Source organism: Pan paniscus, chromosome 8, assembly GCF_029289425.2.
Source record: "Pan paniscus chromosome 8, NHGRI_mPanPan1-v2.0_pri, whole genome shotgun sequence".
Lineage (NCBI taxonomy): Eukaryota > Metazoa > Chordata > Mammalia > Primates > Hominidae > Pan > Pan paniscus.
In genome coordinates, this window is record NC_073257.2 from 56,155,278 (window position 1) to 56,180,777 (window position 25,500).

A 25,500-nucleotide genomic window follows, 5' to 3' on the forward strand; every position below is an offset into this window, starting at 1 on the left:
TTTCAGTGAATGCATATATTCCTCACTGTGAACTAGTTATTATTTGGGGCTGTTAGTTGCTGCAATGAGACATCACACCTCTGAAACCATGGGGTGTCTTAGGAGACTTGTTAGAGGGCTTGTCATACCATTTGGACTTGTGGCTGGTGATTTTGGGGAGGGTCCAAGGACAGGGGTGTGTTTTGGATTGGTGTTGTACTAATAAGGGCAACTCAAAGATTATTATTATTATTATTTTTTTTGAGATGGAGTCTCGCTTTTTCACCCAAGCTGGAGTGCAGTGGCGCGATCTTGGCTCACTGCAGGCTCCGCCCCGCGGGGTTCACGCCATTCTCCTGCCTCAGCCTCCAGAGTAGCTGGGACTACAGGCGCCCGCCACCTCGCCCGGCTAATTTTTTGTATTTTTAGTAGAGACGGGGTTTCACCGTGTTAGCCAGGCTGGTCTCGATCTCCTGACCTCGTGATCCGCCCGCCTCGGCCTCCCAAAGTGCTGGGATTACAGGCGTGAGCCACAGCGCCCGGCCACTCAAAGATTATTTTAACAATTTTAGGTGGGGCGCGGTGGCTCACGCCTGTAATCCCAGCACTCTGGGAGGCCGAGGCAGGCGATCACTTGAGGTCAGGAGTTTGAGACCAGCCTGGCCAACCTGGTGAAACCCCATCTCTACTAGGTGGCAGGTGCCTGTAATCCCAGCTATTCGAGAGGCTGAGGCAGGAGAATTGCTTGAACCTGGGAGGCAGAGGTTGCAGTGAGCCGAAATTGTGCTACTTCACTCCAGCCTGGGCGACAGAGCAAGACTCCTTCTCAAAAAAAAAAAAAAAAATTTTTTTTAAAATCCAGAAAGCAGGAGGAATAGAGAGGAGCTAAAGCTGTCATTGGAGAAAAAGCAGTAATTACTCATGCTAGCTGAAGAAGGGATGTTTATTCTTCTGTGTGTGTGGTTGCGCAGTGCCAGTTTTTATTTATGCAGGCAAGATCACTGATCGGAATTATTTTCTCCTTCCCTCAGTCACAGAAAGAACTCGTCTGATATCAATTTTCTGTGAACCTGTTTATGTTCATCAAGTAATCCAGGCCAGCTACCGTGGGTCTCAGGGCTTTTTTTTTTTTTTGGGACAGAGTCTCGCTCTTGTTGCCCAGGCTGGAGTGCAATGGCGAGATCTCGGCTCACAGCAACCTCTGCCTCCCGGGTGCAAGCTATTCTCCTGCCTCAGCCTCCCGAGTAACTGGGATCACAGGCATGTGCCACCACACCCAGCTAATTTTGAATTTTTAGTAGAGATGGAGTTTCACCATGTAGGCCAGACTGAACTTAAACTCCTGATCTCAGGTGATCCACCCGCCTTGGCCTCCCAATGTGTTAGGATTACAGGCGTAAGCCACCACGCCCGAGCTTTTTATTTTTTTTCTTAATAATGCTGCACCTAATCACATTTAGGTGGCAGGCAAAAGAATATTGCTTAGCTGCTTTGCTACAGAAATGACAACTCTTGGGCAGGGGCGCGGTGGCTCACGCCTGTAATCCTACCACTTTGGGAGGCCGAGGCCAGTGGATCACCTGAGGTCAAGAGTTCGACACCAGGCCGGGCACGGTGGCTCATGCCTGTAATCCCAGCACTTTGGGAGGCCGAGACGGGCGGATCACGAGGTCAGGAGATCAAGACCAACCTGGCTAACACGGTGAAAACCCGTCTCTACTAAAAATACAAAAAATTAGCCGGGCGTGGTGGCAGGCGCCTGTAGTCCCAGCTACTCCGGAGGCTGAGGCAAGACAATGGCGTGAACCTGGGAGGCGGAGCTTGCAGTGAGCTGAGATCGCGCCACTGCACTCCACCCTGGGTGACAGAACGAGACTCCGTCTCAAAAAAAAAAAAAAAAAAAAAAAAGAGTTCGACACCAGCCTGGCCAAAATGGTGAAACCCCATCTCTACTAAAAACAAAAAAAAATTAACCGGGCGTGGTGGCGGACGACTGTAATCCCAGCTACTCGGGAGCCTGAGGTAGGAGAATCACTTGAACTCGGGAGGCGGAGGTTGCAGTGAGCCAAGATCGCGCCACTGCACTCCAGCCTGGGCAACAAGAGCGAAACTTCGTCTCCAAAAAAAAAAAGGACAACTTTTGATCCCTGAGGCTGCTAATTCCAACTGTGTGCATGTGCTTAACAAATACCTCCGCACCCAGGCCTGGGAAGTTGGCTGCTTTGTGTACAGCAAATACGGCAGGCCTGATGTAGCAGAACTCTGACGAAAACGAACTGGACGCGTATTTCTCCTGCAGCGAAGGTCACGCTGCTGACAGCCTCTGCCTTGCACTTTGTCCCTGGGAAGGAGGCCTGTGGCCAGTCCTACCTCCTGGAAAGCCAGGGTGCGTCAGAGGACCTGATGCGGAGCGGGGACCCCATCCTCTCCGTGTCTCCCCAAGAGCCGGCGGCAGAGGCTGCCTGCGCTCCTTAAGCTAGGTCAGTTCTCCGACCCGCAGTTCTCGTTCTCCTAACATCCTCCGCAGACAACGACCTTCATTTTTTCCTCTTGCGCCAGTCTTGAAGCGGGGCGTCCTTTGGGCTCACGTTGCGGCGCCCAGCGGCCTCAAGCGTCAGCTGCCTCCAGGGCTTCAGGAGCAGTGGCTGGGGCCTGCCCTCCAGCGCCCGGGGTCCTCGGCCCAGCCCTGCTCCGAGCGCGTCACAATGGCGTCGCGGCCCCGCCCCCGGACGCCCAGCCGCGGTCCCAGCGACCTTCGCTTTCGTGGGGAAGCCGGACTGCGCCGTGTCTTCCTGAAGAAGGTTGGGGTAAGAGTCCGGCCAGCGGACAAGAGGGCAGCTGGTAGCAGGGTGGGATGCCCGTGGCATAGGGCCGAGCCCCCGCTAGGCACGCGGGAGCAGCAGGGCTTCCGGAAGCGCAGGGAGCGCTGGACTGGCGGGCGCCCGGGATTCGCGCAGGCCCCGCCCCTCGGCGGCCCCGCCCAGGGAGCGCTGCGGCAGTTTCCATGGTGAGATGGTCAACAATCCTGTAAGTTCCTCAGCTACGACTACCAGGTACCTCGGGTTCCTCCCTCCTCCGAGAGACCGCCGAGGTGCGGGCTGTGAGAGAGGGATCGTGGAGCCTCCGAGGCCGAGGTGAGGGGCGGCCGGCGGGCAGGGGCCGGGTCTGAGGTCGAGGGCCGCACACCCAGGATCGAGCGGGGACTGGGCCCGCTGGGGGTGGGGACCGTGGGGCTGGGATTTGGGATCAGGGCGAGTCGTGGCAGAGGGAACCCGGAGGATCTTTGACCCCAGTGCGGGAGCGGCCAGCCCACCCTAGAGAAGCGAGACAAGGGCAACCAGAAGGAACCGAGTCTGAGGAAGCGCTTCCTCTGGGCAGGGATATTGGGAGAGTCCTGGACGAGTGACCCTGGACCTAGGAGGCATGAGAGGTCTACACACACTTGCAAGGATACCTTCATGATTGTTGAGTTGTGGTGAGAAAAGAGGCTCTTTTTAGTTTATTTTTTAAGGCAGTACATTCACATCCTTAAGAGTCAGAAACTTGCACAAGGCCTTATTACTCAAAACTCCCTTTTCCCAGTTCCTTCTGAGGAAATAGTTGCAAATCTTTGAACTTTTTTCCTCCGGAAATTTCCTTTTTTTCTCTTACATCGGCAGCTCTTCACTGTGTTCTTCCTTCATTAGCTTTACTAAGTTTGTATTCTTTGGTTGGAAATATTTATTTATTTATAAATAGAAACAGGGGTATCACTATGTTGCTCAGGCTGGTCTTGAACTCCTGGGCTCAAGTGATTCTCCTGCTTTAGCTTCCCAAAGTGCGGGGATTACAGGCTGAACCACCGCCTCCCACCGAAATATTTCTTCATTGAGTTCCTTTGCCTCCTAGTGTTACTTTTCTGCTGTGTGTGTAATAGCCATTTGTTTTTTCTTTCTCCTTTCTGGTCATATCCTTAAATACATTTTGCACTAATTCCTTTTGAAACCTCATCATGGAGAGAACTTGAATTTAGCAGATTAGGGGTGAGTGCAGGCTTTTGTCTTAGGTTCCATATATATATATATATATATATATATATATATATATATATATATATTTTTTTTTTTTTTTGAGATGGAGTGTCCCTCTGTCGCCCAGGCTGGAGTGCAGTGGCGTGATTTTGGCTCACTGAAACCTCCACCTCCTGGCTTCAAGCAATTCTCCTGCCTCAGCCTCCCAAGTGACTAGGGTTACAGGCACGTGCCACCACACCCGGCTAATTTTTGTATTTTTAGTAGAGACAGGATTTTGCCTTGTTGGCCAGGCTGGTCTCGAATTATTGACCTCAGGTGATCCACCCGCCTCAGCCCCCCAAGTGCTGGGATTACAGGCATGAGCCACTGCACCCAGCCCCCATATATTAAGACATATACCCTTGTGTATTGTTGGTAAGAATGTAAAATGGTACAGCAGCTATGGAAAACAGTATGGCAGTTCCTCAAAAAATTAACAAATAGAATTGCCATATGATCCAGCAGTACCACTTCTGGGTCTGAATCCAAGAGAAATGAAAGCGGGGACTCAGTTACTTGTACAGTCATGTTCATAGCAGCATTATTTGCAATAGTCAAAAGGGAGAGGTAACCCCAGTGTCCATTGATAGATGGATAAACAAAATGTGTCATATACAATAGAATATCATTCAGCCTTAGGAAGAAAATCTTGGCTGGATGCAGCGGCTCATGCTGGTAATCCCAGCACTTTGGGAGGCCAAGGTGGGAGGATTGCTTGAGTCCAGGAGTTCCAGACCAGCCTGGGCAACATAGCGAGATCCTGTTTCCACAAAAAATAAAATAAAATAAAGAATACAAAAATTAGCTGGGCAGGCCGGGCGCGGTGTCTCACGCCTGTAGTCCCAGCACTTTGGGAGGTCGAGGTGGGTGGATCAGAAGGTCAGGAGTTCGAGACCAGCCTGGCCAATATGGTGAAACCTTGTCTCTACTAAAAGTACAAAAAAATTAGCCGGGCGTGGTGGCACATGCCTGTAATCCCAGCTACTTGAGAGGCTGAGGCAGAAGAATTGCTTGAATCCGGGAGGCAGAGGTTGCAGTGAGCCGAGATCATGCCACTGCACTCCAGCCTGGGTGACAGAACGAGATTCCGTCTCAAAAACAAATTAGCTGGGCATTGTGGCATGTGCCTGTAGTCCTAGCTACTCTGGAAGCTGAAGTCGGAGGATTACATGTGCCTAGGAAGTTGAGGCTTCAGTGAGCCATGATTGCACTGCTGTACTCCACCCTGAGTGACAGAGCAAGACTCCATCTCTTCAAAAAATAAAAATAAGATGGCCGGGTGCGGTGGCTAACGCCTGTAATCCCAGCACTTGGGGAGGCCGAGGAGGGCAGATCACCTAAGGTCAGGAGTTCAAGACCAGCCTGGCCAACATGGTGAAACCCTGTCTCTACTAAAAATACAAAAATTAGCTGGGCATGGTGGTGGGCGCCTGTAATCCCAGCTACTCAGGAAGCTGAGGCAGGGAGAATTGCTTGAACCTGGGAGGTGGAGGTTGTAGTGAGCCGAGATGGCACCACTACACTCTAGCCTGGGTGACAGAGTGAGACTCCATCTCAAAAATAAATAAATAAATAAGTGAAAATAAAAAAGAAAAGGTTGTCATATGCTGCAACATGGATGAATGTTGACGATATTATGTTAAGTGAAGTAAACCAGTAATGGACAAATATTATATGATCCCCACTTATATGAGAATCTGAAGTAGTCAAATTCATGTAAACAGAAAAGTAGAATGGTGGTTGCTAGAGGCTGCGGTAAGGAGGAATGGGAAGTTGTTTAATGGGTACAGAGTTTCAGATTTGCAAGATGAAAATGTTCTAGAGATCTGTTTCACAACAATGTGAATCTACTTAAGACTGAACTGTACACTTTAAAAAGGTTAATTGGTAAGTTTTGTTTTATCTATATATATGTTTTTTTTTGTTTGTTTGTTTTTTTTTTGAGACGAAGTTTCACTCATGTTGCCCAGGCTGGAGTGCAGTGGAGAGATCTCAGCTAACTGCAGCCTCTGCCTGCCCGGCTCAAGCAATTCTCCTGCCTCAGCCTCCCGAGTAGCTAGGATTACAGGTGCCCGCCACCATGCCTGGCTAATTTTTTATATTTTTAGTAGAGACGGGCTTTTGGCATGTTGGCCAGGCTGATCTCAAACTCCTGGCCTCAGGTAATACGCCCGCCTCGGCCTCCCAAAGTGCTGGGATTACAGGTGTGAACCACTGTGCCCTGCCTATATTTTTAATCAAAGGAGTTTAAGGACGGGCACAGTGGCTCACACCTATAATCCCAGCACTTTGGGAGTCCGAAGTGGTAGGATCACCTGAGATCAGCAGTTTGAGACCAGCCTGTTCAACATGGTGAAACCCTATCTGTACCAAAAAATACAAAAATTAGCCCGGCATGGTAATGCTTCCTGTAGTCCCAGCTACTTGGGAGGCTGATGTGGGAGAATCTCTTGAATCTGGGAGGCAGAGGCAGCAGTGAGCTGAGATTGCGCCACTGCACTCCAGCCTGGGCAACAGAGTGAGACTCCGTCTCAAAAAAAAAAAAGAAAAAAAGAAACAGAAGACTACCCTCATATTTGTGGTCCTTTGTGTAGTTCTGCCTCATGGCTCCCTCCTTTGCCCTAGGGTAACCACTGTCTTCAACTTTATGCTTGTCACTTAACTTGCTTTTCTTTATAATTTGACTAAAATTGTTTGTATCCCAAAAAAAGACATATTGAGTAGTTTTGCATAACCTTGGACTTTTTTTTTGTTGTTTGTTTTTGAGAGAGTCACTGTGTTGCCTAGGCTGGAGTGCAGTTGTGTGATCATAGTTCACTGTAGCCTCGATCATCTTGGCTCCAGAGATCCTCCCACCTTAGCCTCCCAAGTAGCTAGGACCACAGGTAAATGCTACCACACCTGGTTAAATTTTTTTTTTTTTTTTTTTGGTGGAGACAGGGTCTCCCTGTATTGCCCAGGCTGGTCTTGAACTCGTGGGCTTAAGCAATCCTTCCACCTCAGCCTCTCAAAGTGCAGGTATTACAGGCATGAGCCAGGCTGCTTTCAAACTCCTAACCTCAAGTGATCCACTTGGCTTGGCCTCCCAAAGTGCTGGGATTATAGACATGAGCCACTGCACCAGACCGCTTTGCCTTTTTTTTGAGACGGAGTCTCACTCCTTCGCCCAGGCTGGAGTGCAGTGGCACGATCTCGGCTCACTGCAACTTCCGCCTCCCGGGTTCAAGCAATTCTCCTGTCTCAGCCTCCCGACTAGCTGGGACTACAGACACCTGCCACTGTGCCCGGCTAATTTTTTGTATTTTTAGTAGAGACGGGGTTTCACCTTGTTGGTCAGGTTGGTCTCGAACTCCTGACCTCAGGTGATCCACCCACCTCGGCCTCCTAAAGTTCTGGGATTACAGGCATGAGCCACCGCGCCTGGCCAATTTTTGTAGAGACAGGGTTTTGCCATGTTGCCCCGGCTAGTCAGGGTCTCATTCTGTCACCCAGGCGGGAGTTGCAGTGGTGCGATCTCGGCTCACTGCAACCTCTGCCTCCTGGGTTCAAGTGATTCTCCTGCCTCAGCCTCCTGAGTACCTTGGATTATAGGTGCATGCCACTGTGCTTGGCTGATTTTTGTATTTCTAGTTGAGACGGGGTTTCACCATGTTGGCCAGGCATGTCTTGAACTCCTGACCTCAAGTGATCCACCCGCGTTGGCCTCCCAAAGTTCTGGGATTACAGGTGTGAGCCACCATGCCCAGCCTTCCCCTGTCTTTACATATAAATTTTAGAATAAGGTTGTTTATAAAATATCTTGCTGTGGTTGGCCATGTAGGCTTATGCCTGTAATCTGAGTGCTTTGGGAGGTAGAGGCGGGAAAATCAAAGTCAGGAGTTCAAGACCAGTCTGGCCAATGTAGCTAACCCTGTCTGTATGAAAAAAAATTTTAAATTTAGCTGGATGTGATGGCACATGCCTGTACTGTAGTCCTAGCTACTTGGGACACTGCGGTGTAAGGTTTGCTTGAGCTCAGACGTTTGAGGTTATAGTGAGCTATAGTGACACCACTAACACTGTACCCTAGCCTGGTCTACAGAGGGAGACCCTGTCTCTAAAACAACAACAACAACAAAACAACAACAACAACAACAAAAAACAAAGAAAAAAACTCTTGCTGTGAATTTGATAGGAAAAATGTTCAATTTATATATTGTTTTGGAATTTTGGAGAGCACTGACATCTTTATTATATTGAGTCTTTTAATCCATTAACATAGTACGTCTCTTCATTTGCTTAGATTTTCCTGAATTTATTTATTTATTTATTTATTTTTTTGAGATGGAGTTTCACTCTGTCACCCAGGCTGGAGTGCAGTGGCACGATCTCGGCTCACTGCAACCTCCACCCTCCGGGTTCAAATGATTCTCCTTCCTCAGCCTCCTGAGTAGCTGGGACTACAGGCGCCTGCCACTGCGCCTGGCTAATTTTTTGTATTTTTAGTAGAGATGGGGTTTCACCATCTTGGCCAGGCTGGTCTTGAACTCCTGACCTCGTGATCCACCCGCCTTAGCCTCCAAAAATGCTGGGATTACAGGCGTGAGACACTGCGCCCAGCCCTGGATTTATTTTATAAGCATTTTGTAGTATTCAGGGTACAAGTTGTGTTCAGCGTACAAGTCTGATATGTGTTTGTTAGATTTATAGCTAAGTGTGCTTGCTTCGACAGCACATATACTAAAATTGGAATGATACAGAGATTAGCAATTTAAAGTATTTTTTAAATTTATAGCTTAGTAATTTTTTCAATTATTACAAATGGTATTTTATTTTTAATTTAATTTAGGTGTCCATGTTTTATTGCTAATATATAGAAATACAGTTGATTTTTTAGTTGAGCTTATGTTCTATGACCTTTCTAAACTTACTCGTTCTAGCTTTTTTTTTTTTATTTGAGACAGAGTTTTGCTCTTGTCGCTCAGGCTGGAGTGCAATGGCATGATCTCTGCTCACTGCAACCTCTGCCTCCTGGATTCAAGCAATTCTCCTGCCTCAGCCTCCTGAGTAGCTGGGATTACAGGCACCTGCCACCATGCCTGGCTAATTTTTATAATTTTTAGGAGAGACGAGGTTTCACCATGTTAGCCAGGCTGGTCTCGAACTCCTGACCTCAGGTGATCCACCCACCTTGGCCTTCCAAAGTGCTGGGATGACAGGCCTGAGCTATCCTGCTGGGCCTAGTTTTTTTTTTTTTTTTTTTGAGATGGAGTCTTGCTCTGTCACCCAGGCTGGAATGCAATGGAGCAATCATGGCTCACTGCAACCTCCCCCTACCGGGTTCAAGAGATTCTCCTGCCTCAGCCTCCCAAGTAGCTGGGATTACAGGCACATGCCACCACACCCAGCTAATTTGTGTATTTTTAGTAGAGATGAGGTGTCACCATGTTGGCCAGGCTGGTCTCGAACTCCTGACCTCAGGTAATCCACCTGCCTCAGCCTCCCAAAGTGCTGGGATTACAGGAGTGAGCCACCATGCCCGGCCCGTTTTTTTTGTTTTAATCAATTTTTTTGTAGAGATGGAAGTCTCACTATGTCACCTAGGCTGGTCTCAAACTCCTAGCCTCAAGCAATTCCCCCCAACTCAGCCTCCCAAAGTGTTGGGAGTACAGACACGAACCACTGCACCTAGTGGAGGAGTTGTCTTTTTGTATATTGCTTGAATTTTTTTTTTTTTTTTGGAGACACAGTGTCGCTCTGTCACCCAGGCTGGAGTGCAATGGCGTGATCTTGGCTCACTGCAACCTCTGCCTCCCAGGTTCAAGCGATTCCTCTGCCTCAGCCTCCTGAGTAACTGGGACTGCAGGTGTGCACCACCACACCTGGCTAATTTTTTGTATTTTTAGTAGAGATGGGGTTTTCACCATGTTAGCCAGGATGGTCTCCATCTCCTGACCTCGTGATCCGCCTGCCTCGGCCTCCCAAAGTGCTGAGATTACAGGCGTGAGCTACCGCGCCCGGCTCCTAAAAGTTTTCTAACAAAGCTCCTTCTCTCCTTGTCCTTTGGCTCAAAAGCGACAGATTTTCTTAGGCTTTTAAAATCTGTACCCATTGATGTTTTCAGATTGCTGGCTTCTGTAACATCTAGTCTGGGATATATGAGGCAAAAAGAATACCCAGTGAACCCAGCACTGTGTCATTCTTTGAGTTCCAAGATCCCGTGCTGGTCTGCTATTTTCTGCCTTTCAGTCCATATCATGTTTATTTATATATAATTTCAGGGTGTTGAGCTTTACTTAATGGGAGGAGTATGAAGCAGTACCCTGAACTGGAAGTGTTGCTTTCATTTTTGAAAGACATTTTTGTTGCCGGGCGTGGTGGCTTTCCTTTGTTTAGGTTTCATTGAGCTTCTTGGAATTATAGGTTTACAGGTTGTTCGTTTTTTGTTTGTTTGTTTGTTTGTTTTTGAGATTAGGTTTCACTCTGTCACCCAGGCTGGAGTGGCATGATCTCAGCTCACTGCAACCTCTGCCTCCGGGCTCAGGTCAGCCTCTCATCTCAGCATCCCAAGTGGCTGGGACCACAGGCGCACACCACTCCAGGCTAATTTTTTTATGTTTTTGGTAGAGATGGGGTTTCACCATGTTGCCCAAGCTGGTCTTGAACTCCTGAGCTCAAGTGATCCTCCTGCCTCGGCCTCCCAGGCAGTGCTGGGATTACAGGTGTGAGCCACTGCAGCTGGCCTTAGATTTATGGGTTTTTATTGTAAGGGTAGAAAGATTTAGGCCATCATCTCCTTGAATATTTTTTATGCCAACAACCCCCCATCCTCCTTCCAGTTATGTATATCTTAGGCTGCTTTAAATCATGACACAGCTCAGTGATGTTCTTTTCATTGTTTTGGATTTTTTTTTCAGAAATGAACTTAGTTGCCTTTAAGTTCAGTAATCTTTTCTTCTGTAATGTCTAATCTGCTGTTCATTTCATTCAGTGTATTTTTCATCTCAAACCTGGTTTTCATTTTCAGAATTTTTTTTTTTTTCTTTAGAGACGAGATCTTGCTAGGTTGTGCAGGCTGGTCTTGAATTCCTGGGCTCAAGCAATTTTCTCACCTCAGCCTTCCAAAGCGCTGGGATTATAGGTGTGAATCACCACAACTGGCCCATTTTCAGAATTTTGACTGGATGTTTTTATATCTTTCCTATACTGTAATTCTCATTGTAGGTCATGCTTTCTTGCCTGTTTACATGCCTGGTATCTTATTGGATGTTAGGCATTGTGAATTTTACTTATTGGATGCAGGATATTTTTGTATTCCTGTGAATCTTCTTGAGCTTTATTCTGGGATATAGTTAAGTTACCTGAAAACAGTTTGTTCTCTTTGGTTTTTGTCTTTTCAGGATTATTAGGCAGGTCCAGGGCATTGTTCATTCTGGGGCAAATTATTCCCCACTGCTAAGGCTAGATCTTCCTGAGTACTTTACCCAATGGGCCATGAATTATGACATTTTCTTTTCTTTTTTTTTTTGATCCTCAAAAATTTTATTTTATTTTGTTTTAATTTTTTTTTAGTATTTATTGATCATTCTTGGGTGTTTCTCGGAGAGGGGGATTTGGCAGGGTCATAGGACAATAGTGGAGAGAAGGTCAGCAGATAAACATGTGAACAAAGGTCTCTGGTTTTCCTAGGCAGAGGACCCTGCGGCCTTCCGCAGTGTTTGTGTCCCTGGGTACTTGAGATTAGGGAGTGGTGATGACTCTTAAGGAGCATGCTGCCTTCAAGCATCTGTTTAACAAAGCACATCTTGCACCGCCCTTAATCCATTTAACCCTGAGTTGACACAGCACTTGTTTCAGAGAGCACGGGGTTGGGAGTAAGGTGATAGATTAACAGCATCCCAAGGCAGAAGAATTTTTCTTAGTACAGAACAAAATGGAGTCTCCTATGTCTACTTCTTTCTACACAGACACAGTAACAATCTGATCTCTCTTTCTTTTCCCCACGTTTCCCCCTTTTCTATTCGACAAAACCGCCGTTGTCATCATGGCCCGTTCTCAATGAGCTGTTGGGTACACCTCCCAGACGGGGTGGTGGCCGGGCAGAGGCGCTCCTCACTTCCCAGACGTGGCGGCCGGGCAGAGGCACCACCCACCTCCCAGACGGGGCGGCTGCCGGGCAGGGGCGCCCCCCACCTCCCAGACGGGGTGGCCGGGCGGAGACTCTCCTCACTTCCCAGACGGTGCGGCTGCCGGGCGGAGGGGCTCCTCACTTCTCAGACGGGGCGGCCGGGCAGAGGCACTCCTCAGTTCCCAGACAGGGTCGCCGCCGGGCAGAGGCGCTCCTCACCTCCCAGATGGGGTGGTGGCCAGGCAGAGGTGTTCCTCACCTCCCAGATGGGGTGGCGGCCGGGTAGAGACGCTCCTCACCTCCCAGACGGGGCGGCCGGGCAGAGGCGCTCCTCACATCCCAGACGGGGCGGCCGGGCAGAGGCGCTCCCCACATCCCAGACGATGGGCAGCCAGGCAGAGACGCTCCTCACTTCGTAGACCAGGTGGCGGCTGGGAAGAGGCTGCAATCTCAGCACTTTGGGAGGCCAAGGCAGGCGGCTGGGAGGTGGTGGTTGTAGTGAGCGGAGATCATGCCACTGCACTCCAGCCTGGGCAACATTGAGCACTGAGTGAGCGAGACTCTGTCTGCAATCTCGGCACCTCAGGAGGCCGAGGCGGGCAGATGACTCGAGGTCAGGAGCTGGAGACCAGCCCGGCCAACACGGTGAAACCCCGTCTCCACCAAAAAATAAAAAACCAGTCAGGCGTGGCGGCGTGCCTCTGCAGTCCCAGGCACTCGGCAGGCTGAGGCAGGAGAATCAGGCAGGGAGGTTGCAGTGAGCCGAGATCGAGGCAGTACAGTCCAGCAGAGGGAGACGGTGGAAAGCGGGAGACGGAGACAAGGGAGAGGGGGAGACCGTGGAAAGCGGGAGACGGAGACGACGGAGAGGGAGAGGGGAGAGGGAGAACAACATTTTCTTTTCTTTTCTTTTCTTTTTTGAGACAGAGTCTCACTCTGTTGCCCAGGCTGGAGTGCAGTGGCACGATCTTAGCTCACTGCAACCTCCACCTCTCGGATTCAAGTGATTCTCCTGCCTTAGCCTCCTGAGAGCTGGGATTACAGGCATGTGCCACCATGCCCAGCTAATTTCTGTATTTTTAGTAGAGGCGGGGTTTCACTATGTTGGCCAGGCTGGTCTTGAACTCCTGACCTCAAGTGATCAGCCCGCCTCGGGCTCCCAAAGTGCTGGGATTACAGGCGTGAACCACCACACACAGCCTGAATTATGACATTTCTAATCTGCCAGGTGTAGGAACAGGCACTATTCCATGCCCTGTGTGAGCACTGGGCACTGTTCCCTCTGATCTTTTTAGATGGTTCTTTTGACAGATGTGGGTAATGCCCTTATACTCATGTGCTGATCAATACACTGCTGAACTCTCAAGGGGAACGCTGCAGGTCTCTGGGGTTTTCTTTCCATGCAGCTCTTTGTTCTCTGATGCTGTGTTCTGTGAATTCTAGCTGCCTGTGTCTCCCCAGACTATCAAATCTATCTTTTCAACTCAAGGAATCTGCCAGGCTCTGCCTTAGTTATTTTTCCTTGTAGCACATTCTACAAACTACTCAAGTCAGTTAGCTGGGGCACTTATAGGACTCATCTCATTTGTTTCCTATCTCTTAGGGATTACTCTCTGTTTTCTGATGTTCAGGGTCTTGGAAACCATTTTTTTTTTTTTTTTTTTTTTTGAGACGGAGTCTCACTCTGTCGCCCAGGCTGGAGTGCAGTGGCGTGATCTCGGCTTACTGCAAGTTCCACCTCCCGGGTTCACGCTATTCTCCTGCCTCAGCCTCCGGAGTAGCTGGGACTATAGTTGCCTGCCACCACGCCCGGCTAATTTTTTGTATTTTTTGTAGAGACGGGGTTTCACCGTGTTGGCCAGGATGGTCTTGATCTCCTGACTTCGTGATCCACCTGCCTCGGCCTCCCAAAGTGCTGGGATTACAGGCGTGAGCCACCATGCCTGGCCAATTGGTAACCATTTTTGTCCTTACATTTTGTCAAAAAATGTTTTTTTTTTCCAATGTAACCTGGTCCCTGTTACTCAATTCACCTTGCGCTGAAGTGGAGAATTGAAGATGGGGCATCAAGCATTCATTTAATCTCTTATTGAATTCTAATAATAAAAGTACAGTTGACCCTTAAACAAAATGGGTTTGACCTGTGTGGGTCCATGTATATGTGGATTTTTTTCTTTTTTAAGGAGATGGGGTCGGCTGGGTGCGGTGGGTCCTGCCTGTAATCCCAGCACATTGGGAGGCCGAGGCGAGTGGATCACTTGAGGCCAGGAGTTTGAGACTGACCTGGCCAAGATGGCGAAACCCTGTCTCTACCAAAAATATAAAAAATTAGCTGGGTGCGGTGGCGCACACCTGTAGTCCCAGCTATCGGGGAGGCTGAGACAGGAGAATCGCTTGAACCTTGGAGATGGAGGTTGCAGTGAGCCAAGATCTTGCCACTGTACTCCAGCCTAGGTGACAGAGGAAGACTCCGTTTCAAAAAAATAAATACATAAAAATAAAAAAAATGAGCTGGGCATTGTGGCAGATGCCCATAGTCCCAGCTACTGGAGAGGATGAAGCAGGAGGATCACTTGAGCAGGAGATAAAGGCTGTGGTGAGCTCTGATTGCATCACTGCACTCCAGGCTGGGTGACAGAGTAAGAACCTGTCTCCGAAAAAAAAAAAAAAAAAAAATCTGGGTGCAGTGGTTCAGGCCTGTAATCCCAGCACTTTGGGAGGGTGAGCTAGGCAGATTGCCTGAGCTCAGGAGTTTGAGACCAGCCTGGGCGACATGGTGAAACCCTGTCTCTACTGAAATACAAAAAATTAGCAGGGCATGGCGGCGTGGGCCTGTAATCCCAGCTACTCTGGAGGCTGAAGCAGGAGAATCGCTTGAACCTGGGAGGCGAAGGTTGCAGTGAGCCAAGATTGTGCCACTGCACTCCAGCCTCAGCGACAGAGCGAGACTCTGTCTCCAAAAAAAAAAAATCAACTGTGTATCTAATGGTACTGAAAAGAGAGAAACCACAAGACACTGGTATATATTGACATACACAAGTCACAGAGAATAGCAATGGACTGGATGTTGAAGCACAGTGATGCATATATTATTAGTCAAGTCAACTCACTATTTAAAGCTAATTTCATAGGAAAATTCTACTTAATTCAGTCTAACATTATGTAAGTAACCAAGGAAGAGTTAACAGCTGTGTTACAGAAGTGAACTATAAGCTTGTGAATTCAGTATTTAAAAAAAATTCCTTTTCAGTATTTTGTAATGCTTCAACATGCATTTTGAGCTTATTTCTGTTTATATTGTTGTAATGTTCCTCAGCAGTTAACAGGTATTGAAGCTTTTTTTTTTTTTTTTTTAATGAGACTGAGTCTCACTCTGTCACCCAGTCTGGAGTGCAGTGGCACTATTTCAGCTCACTGTAACCTCCGCCTCCTGTGTTCAAGTGATTTTCCTGCCTCAGCCTCTCAAGTAGCTCGAATTACAGGCACCCACCACCACGCCTGGCTAATTTTTGTATTATTAGTAGAGACGGGGTTTCCCCATGTTGGTCAGGCTGGTCTCGAACTCCTGACCTCAGGTGATCCACCTGCCTTGGCCCCCAAAGTGCTGTGATTACAGGTGTGAGCCACCATGCCAGGCCTGAATGTTTACTTTTACTTTTAATGTAAGTTTTAATTTAAATACTGATACTTGATTCAGTTATTGGAAAACTTTTTTTTTTTTGAGACGGAGTTTTGCTCTTTTTGCCCAGGCTGGAGTGCAATGGCGTGATCTTGGCTCACTGCAACCTCCGCCTCTCGGGTTCAAGTGATTCTCCTGCATCAGCCTCCCGAGTACCTGGGATTATTGGCATGTGCCACCACACCCGGCTAGGCTAATTTTGTATTTTTAGTAGATACAGGGTTTCTCCATGTTGGTCAGTTTGGTCTCGAACTCCCAACCTCAGGTGATCCATCCGACTTGGCCTCCCAAAATGCTGGGATTACAGGTGTGAGCCACCAAGCCCGGCCTCTTTTTTGTTTTGTTTTTTTTAGAGACGGAGTCTCACTCTGTTGCCCAGGCTGGAGTGCAATGGTGAGATATCGGCTCACCACAACCTCTGCATCCTGGGTTCAAGTGATTCTCCTGCCTCAGCCTCCTGAGTATCTGGGATTACAGGAATGTGCTACCACACCTGGCTAATTTTTTGTATTTTGAGTAGAGACGGGGTTTCACCATGTTGGCCAGGAGTTCAACTCCTGACCTCAGGTGATCTGCCCGCCTCGGCCTCCCAAAGTGCTGGGATTATAGGCGTGAGCCACCATGCCCAGCCGGAAAGCTTTTAAGTGCCCAGAATAATTTGGGTGTGTGAATGCCTTTTTATCCATAGTAAATTTAATAAAATCTAATTATAGATCAAGTATTTCTGATGTAAATTTAGCATCTAAATTTAAGTGGCTGTGAAGTGTAAAATAACAGCAGATACCAATGATTTAGAAGAAAAAAAAGCCTTGACATCTCTATTTCCTCATCTCTAAAGGTGATAACACTTGCACTATGGTGATCCTACTAGTAATACATTTGGAGCCACGTTGTAAACTTCAGAGTTTGCACCATTATTATTATTTTTTTATTATTATTATTTTTTGAGATGGAGTTTCGCTCTTGTTGCCCAGGCTGGAGTGCAATGGCACGATCTTGGCTCACTGCAACCTCCATCTCCCAGGTTCAAGGATTCTCCTGCCCCAGCCTCCCTAATAGCTGGGATTACAGGCATGTGCCACCACGCCCAGCTAATTTTGTATTTTTAGTAGAGACGGGGTTTTTCCATGTTGGTCAGACTGCTCGTGAACTCCCGACCTCAGGTGATACGCTTGCCTCGGCCTTCCAAAGTGCTGGGATTACAGGCGTGAGCCACCATGGACGGCCTATTATTATTATTATTAGAGATGGAGTTTTGCTCTTGTTGCCCAGGCTGGAGTGCAATGGTGCGATCTCAGCTCACTGCCAACTCCACCTCCTGGATCCAAGCGATTCTCCTGCCTCAGCCTCCTGAGTAGCTGGGATTACAGGTGTGCGCCACCAGGCCTGGCTAATTTTGTATTTTTAGTAGAGACGGGGTTTCACCATGTTGGTCAGGCTGGTCTCGAAGTCCTGATCTCAGGTGATCCACCCGCCTTGGCCTCCCAAAGTGCTGGGATTATAGACCTGAGCCACTGTGCCTGGCCAAAGTTTGCACCATTATTATTATTATTATTTTTCTTTTGAGATGGAGTTTTGCTCTTGTTGCCCAGGCTGTAGTGCAATGGCGTGATCTCGGCTCACTGCAGCCTCCATCTCCCGGGTTCAAGCAGTTCTCCTGCCTCAGCCTCCTGAGTAGCTGGGATTACAGGCATGGGCCACCACGCCTGGCTAATTTTGTATTTTTAGTAGAGACGGGGTTTCTCCATGTTGGTCAGGCTAGTCTCGAACTCCCGACTTCAGGTGATCCTCCTACCTCAGCCTCGCAAAGTGCTGGGATTACAGGCGTGAGCCACTGCACCTGGCCAGTTTGCACCATTATTATGGGAGCACTTGCAAAGCCTGCCAGTTGATGGAGGGTGGAAAAGAAGAGGACAACTAGAAGAGAGTTCCTACACCGCAAAGTAAACTTTGCTGGCTCTGCGAGGAGCAGGAAACCTGCATGATGAGAACAAGGACCGGGTGGCACTGCAGGAAATGCTCAATTCGAGTTTCACTTCCTGTGTTATCACTTTTTCTTTGCTGCAATTTCATCTTTGTTGGTCAATTCTCTTTTAATTTTCCATTTTTTTACATTCTATGTAAATGTAGTTTTTATGAACTAGAGAATCTGACTCCACATTTTATCTTTGACTACTGTCAGCTCTCAAGCCCCACCTCTTCCCTCCCCTTCTGTCCCACACCTGGATGGCTGATTCAAAAGCCCAGGTGCTTCCTCTTTTGGCTCTAAAGGCAAGTTCAAGCCACGCAGGCCCCAGCATGTGCATTGGAGCCTTCATTTCCGCCCCACTCCTTAACCTTAATAACACCCAAAGCCAGTCTCTCTTCCCTGCTCTCAAGCCATTTTTTTTTCTTCTTTTTCTGGAGACAGGGTCTTGTGTCACCCAGGCTGGAGTGCAGGGCCCTGATCACAGCTCACTTCAGCCTAGACCCCCGGGCTCAAGCGATCCTTCCAGCTCAGCTTGCCCAGTAGCTGGAACCACAGGGGTGTGCCACCACGCCTGGCTAATTTTTTAATTTTTTTTTTGTAGAGATGAGGAGTGCCACTGTGTTGCCCAGGCTGGTCTCAAAACTCCTGAGCTCAAGTGATCCTCTCTTGGCTTGGCCTCCCAAAATGCTGGGGTTACAGGCATGAGCCATTGCACCCAGCCTTAAGCTATTTTTGAACCCATTTGGGATTCATCCCTGTTCTCCCCAGAAAGCCTCATGTGAGTCATAAGCCTTTACATATTCTCTCTGTGCATGTGGGGCTGTCACCAGTTTTGAAAAACCAGGTTTTGGGTGGGGAATCTATCTCGTATCTTTGGGTAATATCACAGATAAATACAGCAGACATTAACATTTTATTCAGTAACCACTGACAGTAGGGGAAAGAGCTGAGCTCCATTCTGATTTGTGCAGTGATGATCAGGCTTTTTTTCTTTTTTTGGTGGTTGGATATTTTATACCTTTTTTTCATTTTCTTCCTTTTTTTTCCCAAATACTCTCCACTGAATATAGTCGATTGGTGATTTTAAAGGGGGAATGAGGGAGTATGGAGGGGTACGAGTTGGGGCTCAGTAGAGTTGGGGATGTGAAAAATTACAAGGGACCAGTGTAAATGTGATGAGGCCAGCGGTGTCTGCCTGCTGGCAATGGTCAAAGTTAGATTCCATCCTCCCACAGAGACTGGGAGACAGAGGCCTTATCTTTCCCAATCACTACATTTCAAAGCAATGGCTCCTTGAGAAAGCAATGTTCCTTGAGAAAGACACTTCTTAGCTGTAGGAGATACACACTTGCATACACATACACAACATGTGTATCACATAAACATCTCAAAGGGACAGAGGACAGATTCATAATTGTAAGTCCTTTTTAGTAAATGCTCTAAGAGAGGGCGGTCAGGAGCCTATGGTCAGATATTGGCAAGAATAGTAAGTTATCCTGGCAGCACTGAGATTTCTCAGGCAGGCATTTTAATGGTGGGGACTGGGGTCATCCTGGGAACACAGGCTATGCTACTAGAAGCCATGCCAATTTGTCTCTCAGTGCAGAGTTTCAGATGGAGTTATGGGGGGAGAGTTCTGCAGTTCTCAGTAACCGCAACAGTATATATCACTGGAAGATGAAGCCCACACAACTACAGATGTTACTGTTTCTGAGTGAGCCGAATAACAAACTTACAGTGAGCAGTCACCAACAGACAGAAGTGATGTGATTGGTTACTGATCATGACATGCATTTGTTATTAACGTGATGATGTGTAGACTGAAGAGCTAGCAGCCTGCACTTTATGCGAAAACTCACAGTTAATATACTGTGTACCTGAAATTTGAGTTGTGTCATTGGGGGACTGGTGTTATTAAATCATGGTGACTGAAATTCGTGCATATCAGAACTGTACCAAGCAAGGGCTGCCTGATGAGTATAATGCTCTCATGTTTTATGGGAATTTATATAAATTTAAAATAATATGAATAAATATTTGAAAGTTGTATGTTATGCACAAGGTTTGAAATAATGCAATTCTTTTAATATTTTAAAAAATTGTTAGGACTCAGATTTTCTTTTATCTTTTCTTTTTTTTAAGGTACGGAGTCTCGCTCTGTCGCCCAGGCTGAAGTGTAGAGTGCAGTGGCATGATCTCAGCTCATTGCAACTTCCACCTCCTGGGTTGAAGCAATTCTGCCTCAGCCTCCCGAGTAGCTGGGAATACAGGTGCAGGCTGCCACGCCCGGCTCATTTTTGTGTTTTAGTAGAGATAGGGTTTCACCATGTTGCCCAGGCTGGTCTCAACTCCTGAGCTCAGGCAATCCTCCCGCCTTAGCCTCCCAAAGTGGTAGGATTACAGGCGTGAGCCACTGCACCTGGCCCTCGACTCACAGATTTTCAAAATACTTTTGAACAGTAAGCTGAGGACAGTGTTTATTATGACTATACTGGTCTCCTTTCACTAGCTCACAAAATTTAACTACATCACTTGTCAGTCTCCTAAAAATGCAGTGTATGTGCTTTGAAACTTGTGAATGATCTGCTGATTTGTGCTATTTTAATATTCAATGTTGTTGAAAGAATAGTTTTTAAACCAAGTAATGCAAAAATTTATTTAGTGTAACATGAATGCTTGTGCTGTAAAACATACTGGAAAATCAATAGCTCTGGAATAAACTTTGGATTTGTAATTAAAATTGATTTTGATGTACTTATGCAGTTAAATTGGTAGAGACTAGTCTGAAAAGCTGAGAAAAGATAAAGCAGAATTAAAACAAAATCTATCTTATTCGTAGAGCCATGTCAAGAATGCATTCTCTCTACACCTATTCCAATGGGCACATTAGTACTTGATTATGCAGGGAGTGAATCATGCCAAGTCTTCACGTACACATTGCTCCCATCACTGCTGTGCAGTGAGCCGTGACTGCGCCACTACACTCCAGCCTGGGCAACAGAGCCAGACCTTGTCTCAAAAAAAAAAAAAAAAAAAAAAAAAAGTCCCTTAAGGGATACGAGGCTGTGTGTGATAGTCGTTTTCCTTTAGTTTGCACTTTTTTTTTTTTTTTTTGAGACAGTCTCGCTCTGTTGCCCCGTCTGGAGTGCAGTGGCTCCATCTCGGCTCACTGCAAGCTCCGCCTCCCGGGTTCAAGGCCTTCTCCTGCCTCAGCCTCCTGAGTAGCTGGAACTATAGGCGCCCGCCACCACACCCGGCCAATTTTTTTTGTATTTTTTAGTAGAGACGGGGTTTCACCGTGTTAGCCAGGATGGTCTCGATCTCCTGACCTCCTGATCCGCCTGCCTCGGCCTCCCAAAGTGCTGGGTTTACAGGCGTGAGCCACGGCGCACGGCCTAGTTTGCACTTTTATTCACCCCCAAATTCTGTGTATTGCAAGTAAGTCTCAAATTTTGAGAAGCGAGCACCATCCCATTGGCATCGTGAGTACCAACCACCACATCACTCAGCTGCTTTGCTTTCCGGGAGAATCCCTGCGCCATGGGTTCGCTCGCCTTTCCATGCCTGCCGTGCAGGCGTCCTTTGCGGTCTTTTGTCCACGTCCGGGTCAACGCCTGACGCGCCCCTTCCCGGCTGGACGACGCAGCTTGGGGCGGGGCGAGGCGAGGTTGTGTCGCGGAACCTGACGGGAAACGGCCCCTCTAGGTCCGTGGCGCGCGGCGCGCTTGTGGCAGCGACGGGCACTGCCGCGCATGCGCGGCCCATTTCCGAGAGTGGCAGGGCTGGGCGCGGTGGGGTTGCCTCTGGGGTCAAAGAGCACGCCGAGCCCGCGGGAGGGCGGGGCCGCGGCCTTGGCCCTTTGGCGCGTAGGAGACAGCGCGCCAGGGTGGCAGCCGGCCTTAGCGGCGTTTGCCGCTCTTGTGCGGACGCCACTGCGCGCCCTAGTGGGGACTACGGGGACGCTTCGCGCTCCACGAAGGAGGCGGGCACCGCCCGCTCTAGCACAGTCCGGGAGCTGGACCTCGGGGCTCACCGCTCTGCTTGCCCACTAAAAGCCCATTCGGCGGAAGTCCAGCGTTACATGGTTACAGTACTGAGCCCCAGACATCGTTGCCAAGTATAATGCAGGCTCTGTTTTATCCTGGGGCACTTGTAGTCAGGGTTCGTGGGCCCTCACTTCATAATGGAGGGCTGCGGGCCTCGTCTGAACCGTCCAGCCAGTGTGTCCTCAGTCGTCTTGGTTGGGTTTTTGAAGAACCAACCCGAGATTCTGCGGCACAGGGAGTTACAAGACTTGGGGCCCTGATGTAAGCCCCAAATAAAATGATTTTGGCCCGTAGGGCCAGATCCGAGTTTCTAAAAACAGAGCAGCACTTGTAAGGTAGAGGAAGCATGGCCCACCTGAATGGGGGCTTCTCACCAGAGTTTCACAGCAGCGGAAGACGAGGCTGAGAAAGAGCACGGCCCATATTTGCACGGAGAGGCAATATGTAATGCCTGTGCTCCACAAGCCACCCCAGCTGACTCAACAGGAGTTTTGCTCCAGCTGTCAGAGAGGTGAGCTGGGCCTAAGGCTAGGGTCAGGCTTGCCCAGGAAATGTCTCTCCGTTTTCAGGGTTGAGAGAACCTGGTTGGGAGGGAAAGAAATATTACCTACCTCTAAGAAAATTATTTTTCTTTTTCTTTTGAGATGGAGTGTCGCTCTGTCGCCCAGGCTGGCGTGCAGTGGTGGGATCTCGGCTCACTGTAGCCTCTGCCTCCTGGGTTCAAGCGATTCTCCTGCCTCAGCCTCCAGAGTAGCTGAGATTACAGGCGCGCGACACCACGCCTGGTTAATTTTTGTATTTTTAGTAAAGATAGATTTTCACCATGTTGGCCAGGCTGGTCTTGAACTCCTGACCTCAGGTGATCCGCGCGCCTCTGCCTCCCAAAGTGTTGGGATTACAGGCGTGAGCCACTGCTCCTGGCCAAGAAAATTATGTCTTAAACACCCCAACGGCCTTTGAATTTTTCTGAATTATTTACTCATTCCAGATACTGAGAGCTTCCCATACTATGCCAATTACCACAGGTGGCCTTGAGAGATGTGGATGCTTCCACCATGCTTACTCAGAAAGTAGTTCAGGAAACAGTTTCCTGGATTACCAATTTCTGCCTGACATGAAAGATGAAAACCACTGAACTCCAGAGGGGTGAATGTCCAGGTCATCCCATTCATTAGCTACTCCAGAGGCTGAGGCAGGAGACTCCCTTGAGCCCGGAAGGCGGAGGTTGTAGTGAGCCGAGATAGAGCCACTGCACTCCAGCCTGGGTGACAGAGTGAGACTCCATCTCCAGAAAACAAAACAAAACAACAAAACAAAAACCCTAGCGCGGTGGCTAATGCCTGTAATCCCATCACTTTGGGAGGCCGAGGGGGGAGGATCACGAGGTCAGGAGTTCGAGACCAGCCTGGCCAACATAGTGAAACCCCGTCTCTACTAAAAATACAAAAGATAGCTGGGCATGGTGGCGCATGCCTGTAATCCCAGCTACTCCAGAGGCTGAGGCAGGAGAATCGCCTAAACCCTGGAGGTGGAGGTTGCAGTGAGCCGAGATTGCATCACTGCACTCCAGCCTGGGCGACAAAGCAAGACTCCGTCTTGGGGAAAAAAAAAAAAAGAAAAGAAAAGAATTCCTCGTGAGATCGCTTGAACGCGCGAGTTGGAGGTTGCAGTGAGCCGAGATCACACCACTGCACTCCAGCCTGGGCAACAGAGGGAGACTCCGCCTCAATTAAAAAAAAAAAAAAAGAATTCCTCATGAGACATTAAGAGTTACAGCTCTTTGCCGGGCAGGGTGGCTCACGCCTGTAATCCCAGCACTTTGGGAGGCCGAGGCGGGCGGATCACGAGGTCAGGAGATGGAGACCATCTTGGCTAACATGGTGAAACCCCGTCTCTACTAAAAATACAAAAAATTAGCTGGGTGTGGTGGCGGGCGCCTGTAGTCCCAGCTACTCGGGAGGCTGAGGCAGGCGACTGGCCTGAACCCGGGAGGCGGAGCTCGCAGTGAGCCAAGATTGTGCCACTGCACTCCAGCCTGGGTAACAGAGCGAGACTCCGTCTCAATAAAAAAAAAAAAACAACAACAAAAACAAAACAAAACAAAAAAAAAGAGTTACAGCTCTTTTAGAATTTGGCAGGCTTTCCAGTTTTTGCCAGTGTGAACCCAAAATATCTGAGATAGGCCTCAGTTAATTTAGAAAGTTTATTTTGCCAAAGTTGAGGACACGCGCCCATGACAGCCTCAGGAGGTGCTGATGACGTGCCAATGTGGGCAGAGCACACTTTGGTTTCGTACATTTTAGGGAGACATGAGACATCAATATATGTAAGATGAACATTGGTTCAGTCCGGAAAGGCAGGACAACTGGAATCAAAGGTGGGACAACTTGAAGGGCAGGTGGCTTCCGGGGTCTTAGGTACAGAAGAGACAAATAGTTGCATTCTTTTGAGTTGCTAATTAGCCTCTTCAAAGGAGGCAATCAGCTTTGCATTTATCTTAGTGAGCAGAGGGGTAACTTTAAATAGAGTGAGATGCAGGTTTGCCCTTAGCAGTTCCCAGCTTGACTTTTCTCTTTAGCTTAGTGATTTTGGTGCCCCAAGATTTATTTTCCTTTCACCCTGGAAAGCCCCTTAAAAACAAAAAACAAAAAACAGTTCTTGGCATTGAAGTCTAAAAAACATTCTTTTTCCGGTCTTCCTGTAGATGACTTAGTAGAGAGTCTTCAGTCTTTCAGTGAGTACCAGAAATCAGTGCAGTCTGCTGCCTGTAATTGAGTACTTCGTGTGGGTGGAGTACTCAGTCAGTACATTTCTAGGGATGGAGGCACCTTGGTCCCATAGACCTCTTTCTGATGGTCCTGCTTGATCCAGGCATAGAAGCTGGGATAGCTGCATGAAAGAATGTATTATGTCACCTTCAGATAAACTCCTTAAATGTATGTGTAGATTGTACAACAGCAAGGTTAAAGCTGTATTTTCTGGCAAGTATCTCCACATTTCCCTTTCTCATTTTGAACAACATGACTTGCTGGATCTGCCTGGTAGGGGTATCCAAATGTCATGGATACTTTAGTGCTTGCCTTAATTGAGCATTCTGTCCAGTTGATGCTCATGTTTAATCTCCCTAAAATGTCTTCTCAGTTGGTTTCTGATCTAGTCCTTCCTCTGTAATTATTTCTTTTCTGTCTTGTCCGTGAAGTCTTCTTCCTCTTCCTGCCTCTCGTTATTGCTGTTCCCAAGGTATCCAGTCTTTTTCTTTCTTTCTTTCTTTCTTTTTTTAGGTGTAGTCTCACTTTGTCTCCCAGGCTAGAGTGCAGTGCCATGGTCTTGGCTCACTTCATCCTCCGCCTCCCAGGTTCAAGTGATCCTCCTGCCTGAGCCTCCCAAGTAGCCGGGACTACAGGTGTATGCTGCCACACCTGGCTAGTTTTTGTACTTTTAGTAGAGACAGGGTTTTGCCATGTTGGCCAGGCTGGTCTCGAACTCCTGACCTCAGGTGATCCACCCACCTTGGCCTCCCAAAATGCTGGGATTACAGGTGTGAGCCACTGCACCTGGCCCTTGGTTTGCTGAGACTTTTTATCATCCAGTGGGTATTGAACTTTAAAAAACAATTTTTTAAGTCAGGTCTCACTCTGTCACGCAGTCTGGAGTGCAGTGTTGCAATC

The 25,500-nt window shown here is 48.2% G+C and overlaps 1 protein-coding gene across 8 annotated transcripts in view; it reads left to right on the forward strand.

The window, feature by feature from the left end:
* The first annotated feature begins 496 nt into the window (after nt 1–496).
* The window catches only part of ZNF487 (zinc finger protein 487), a 48,389-nt gene continuing 23,385 nt past the window's right edge, over nt 497–25,500 (forward strand). For 2 of the 8 annotated variants that reach the window (XM_008969830.5, XM_055092680.2), the window contains exon 1: nt 2,793–3,113. Coding sequence is in view for 5 of the 8 variants with exons in the window: in XM_034930378.3 (XP_034786269.1) it covers nt 2,685–2,786 (102 nt within the window). In the remaining 3 variants the exon portion in view is untranslated. Of the gene's footprint in view, nt 3,114–19,928; nt 24,487–25,500 lie in introns of those variants that run through there. The other 6 variants (XR_004664619.3, XM_034930378.3, XM_024930558.4 and 3 more) reach the window with 6 other exon arrangements.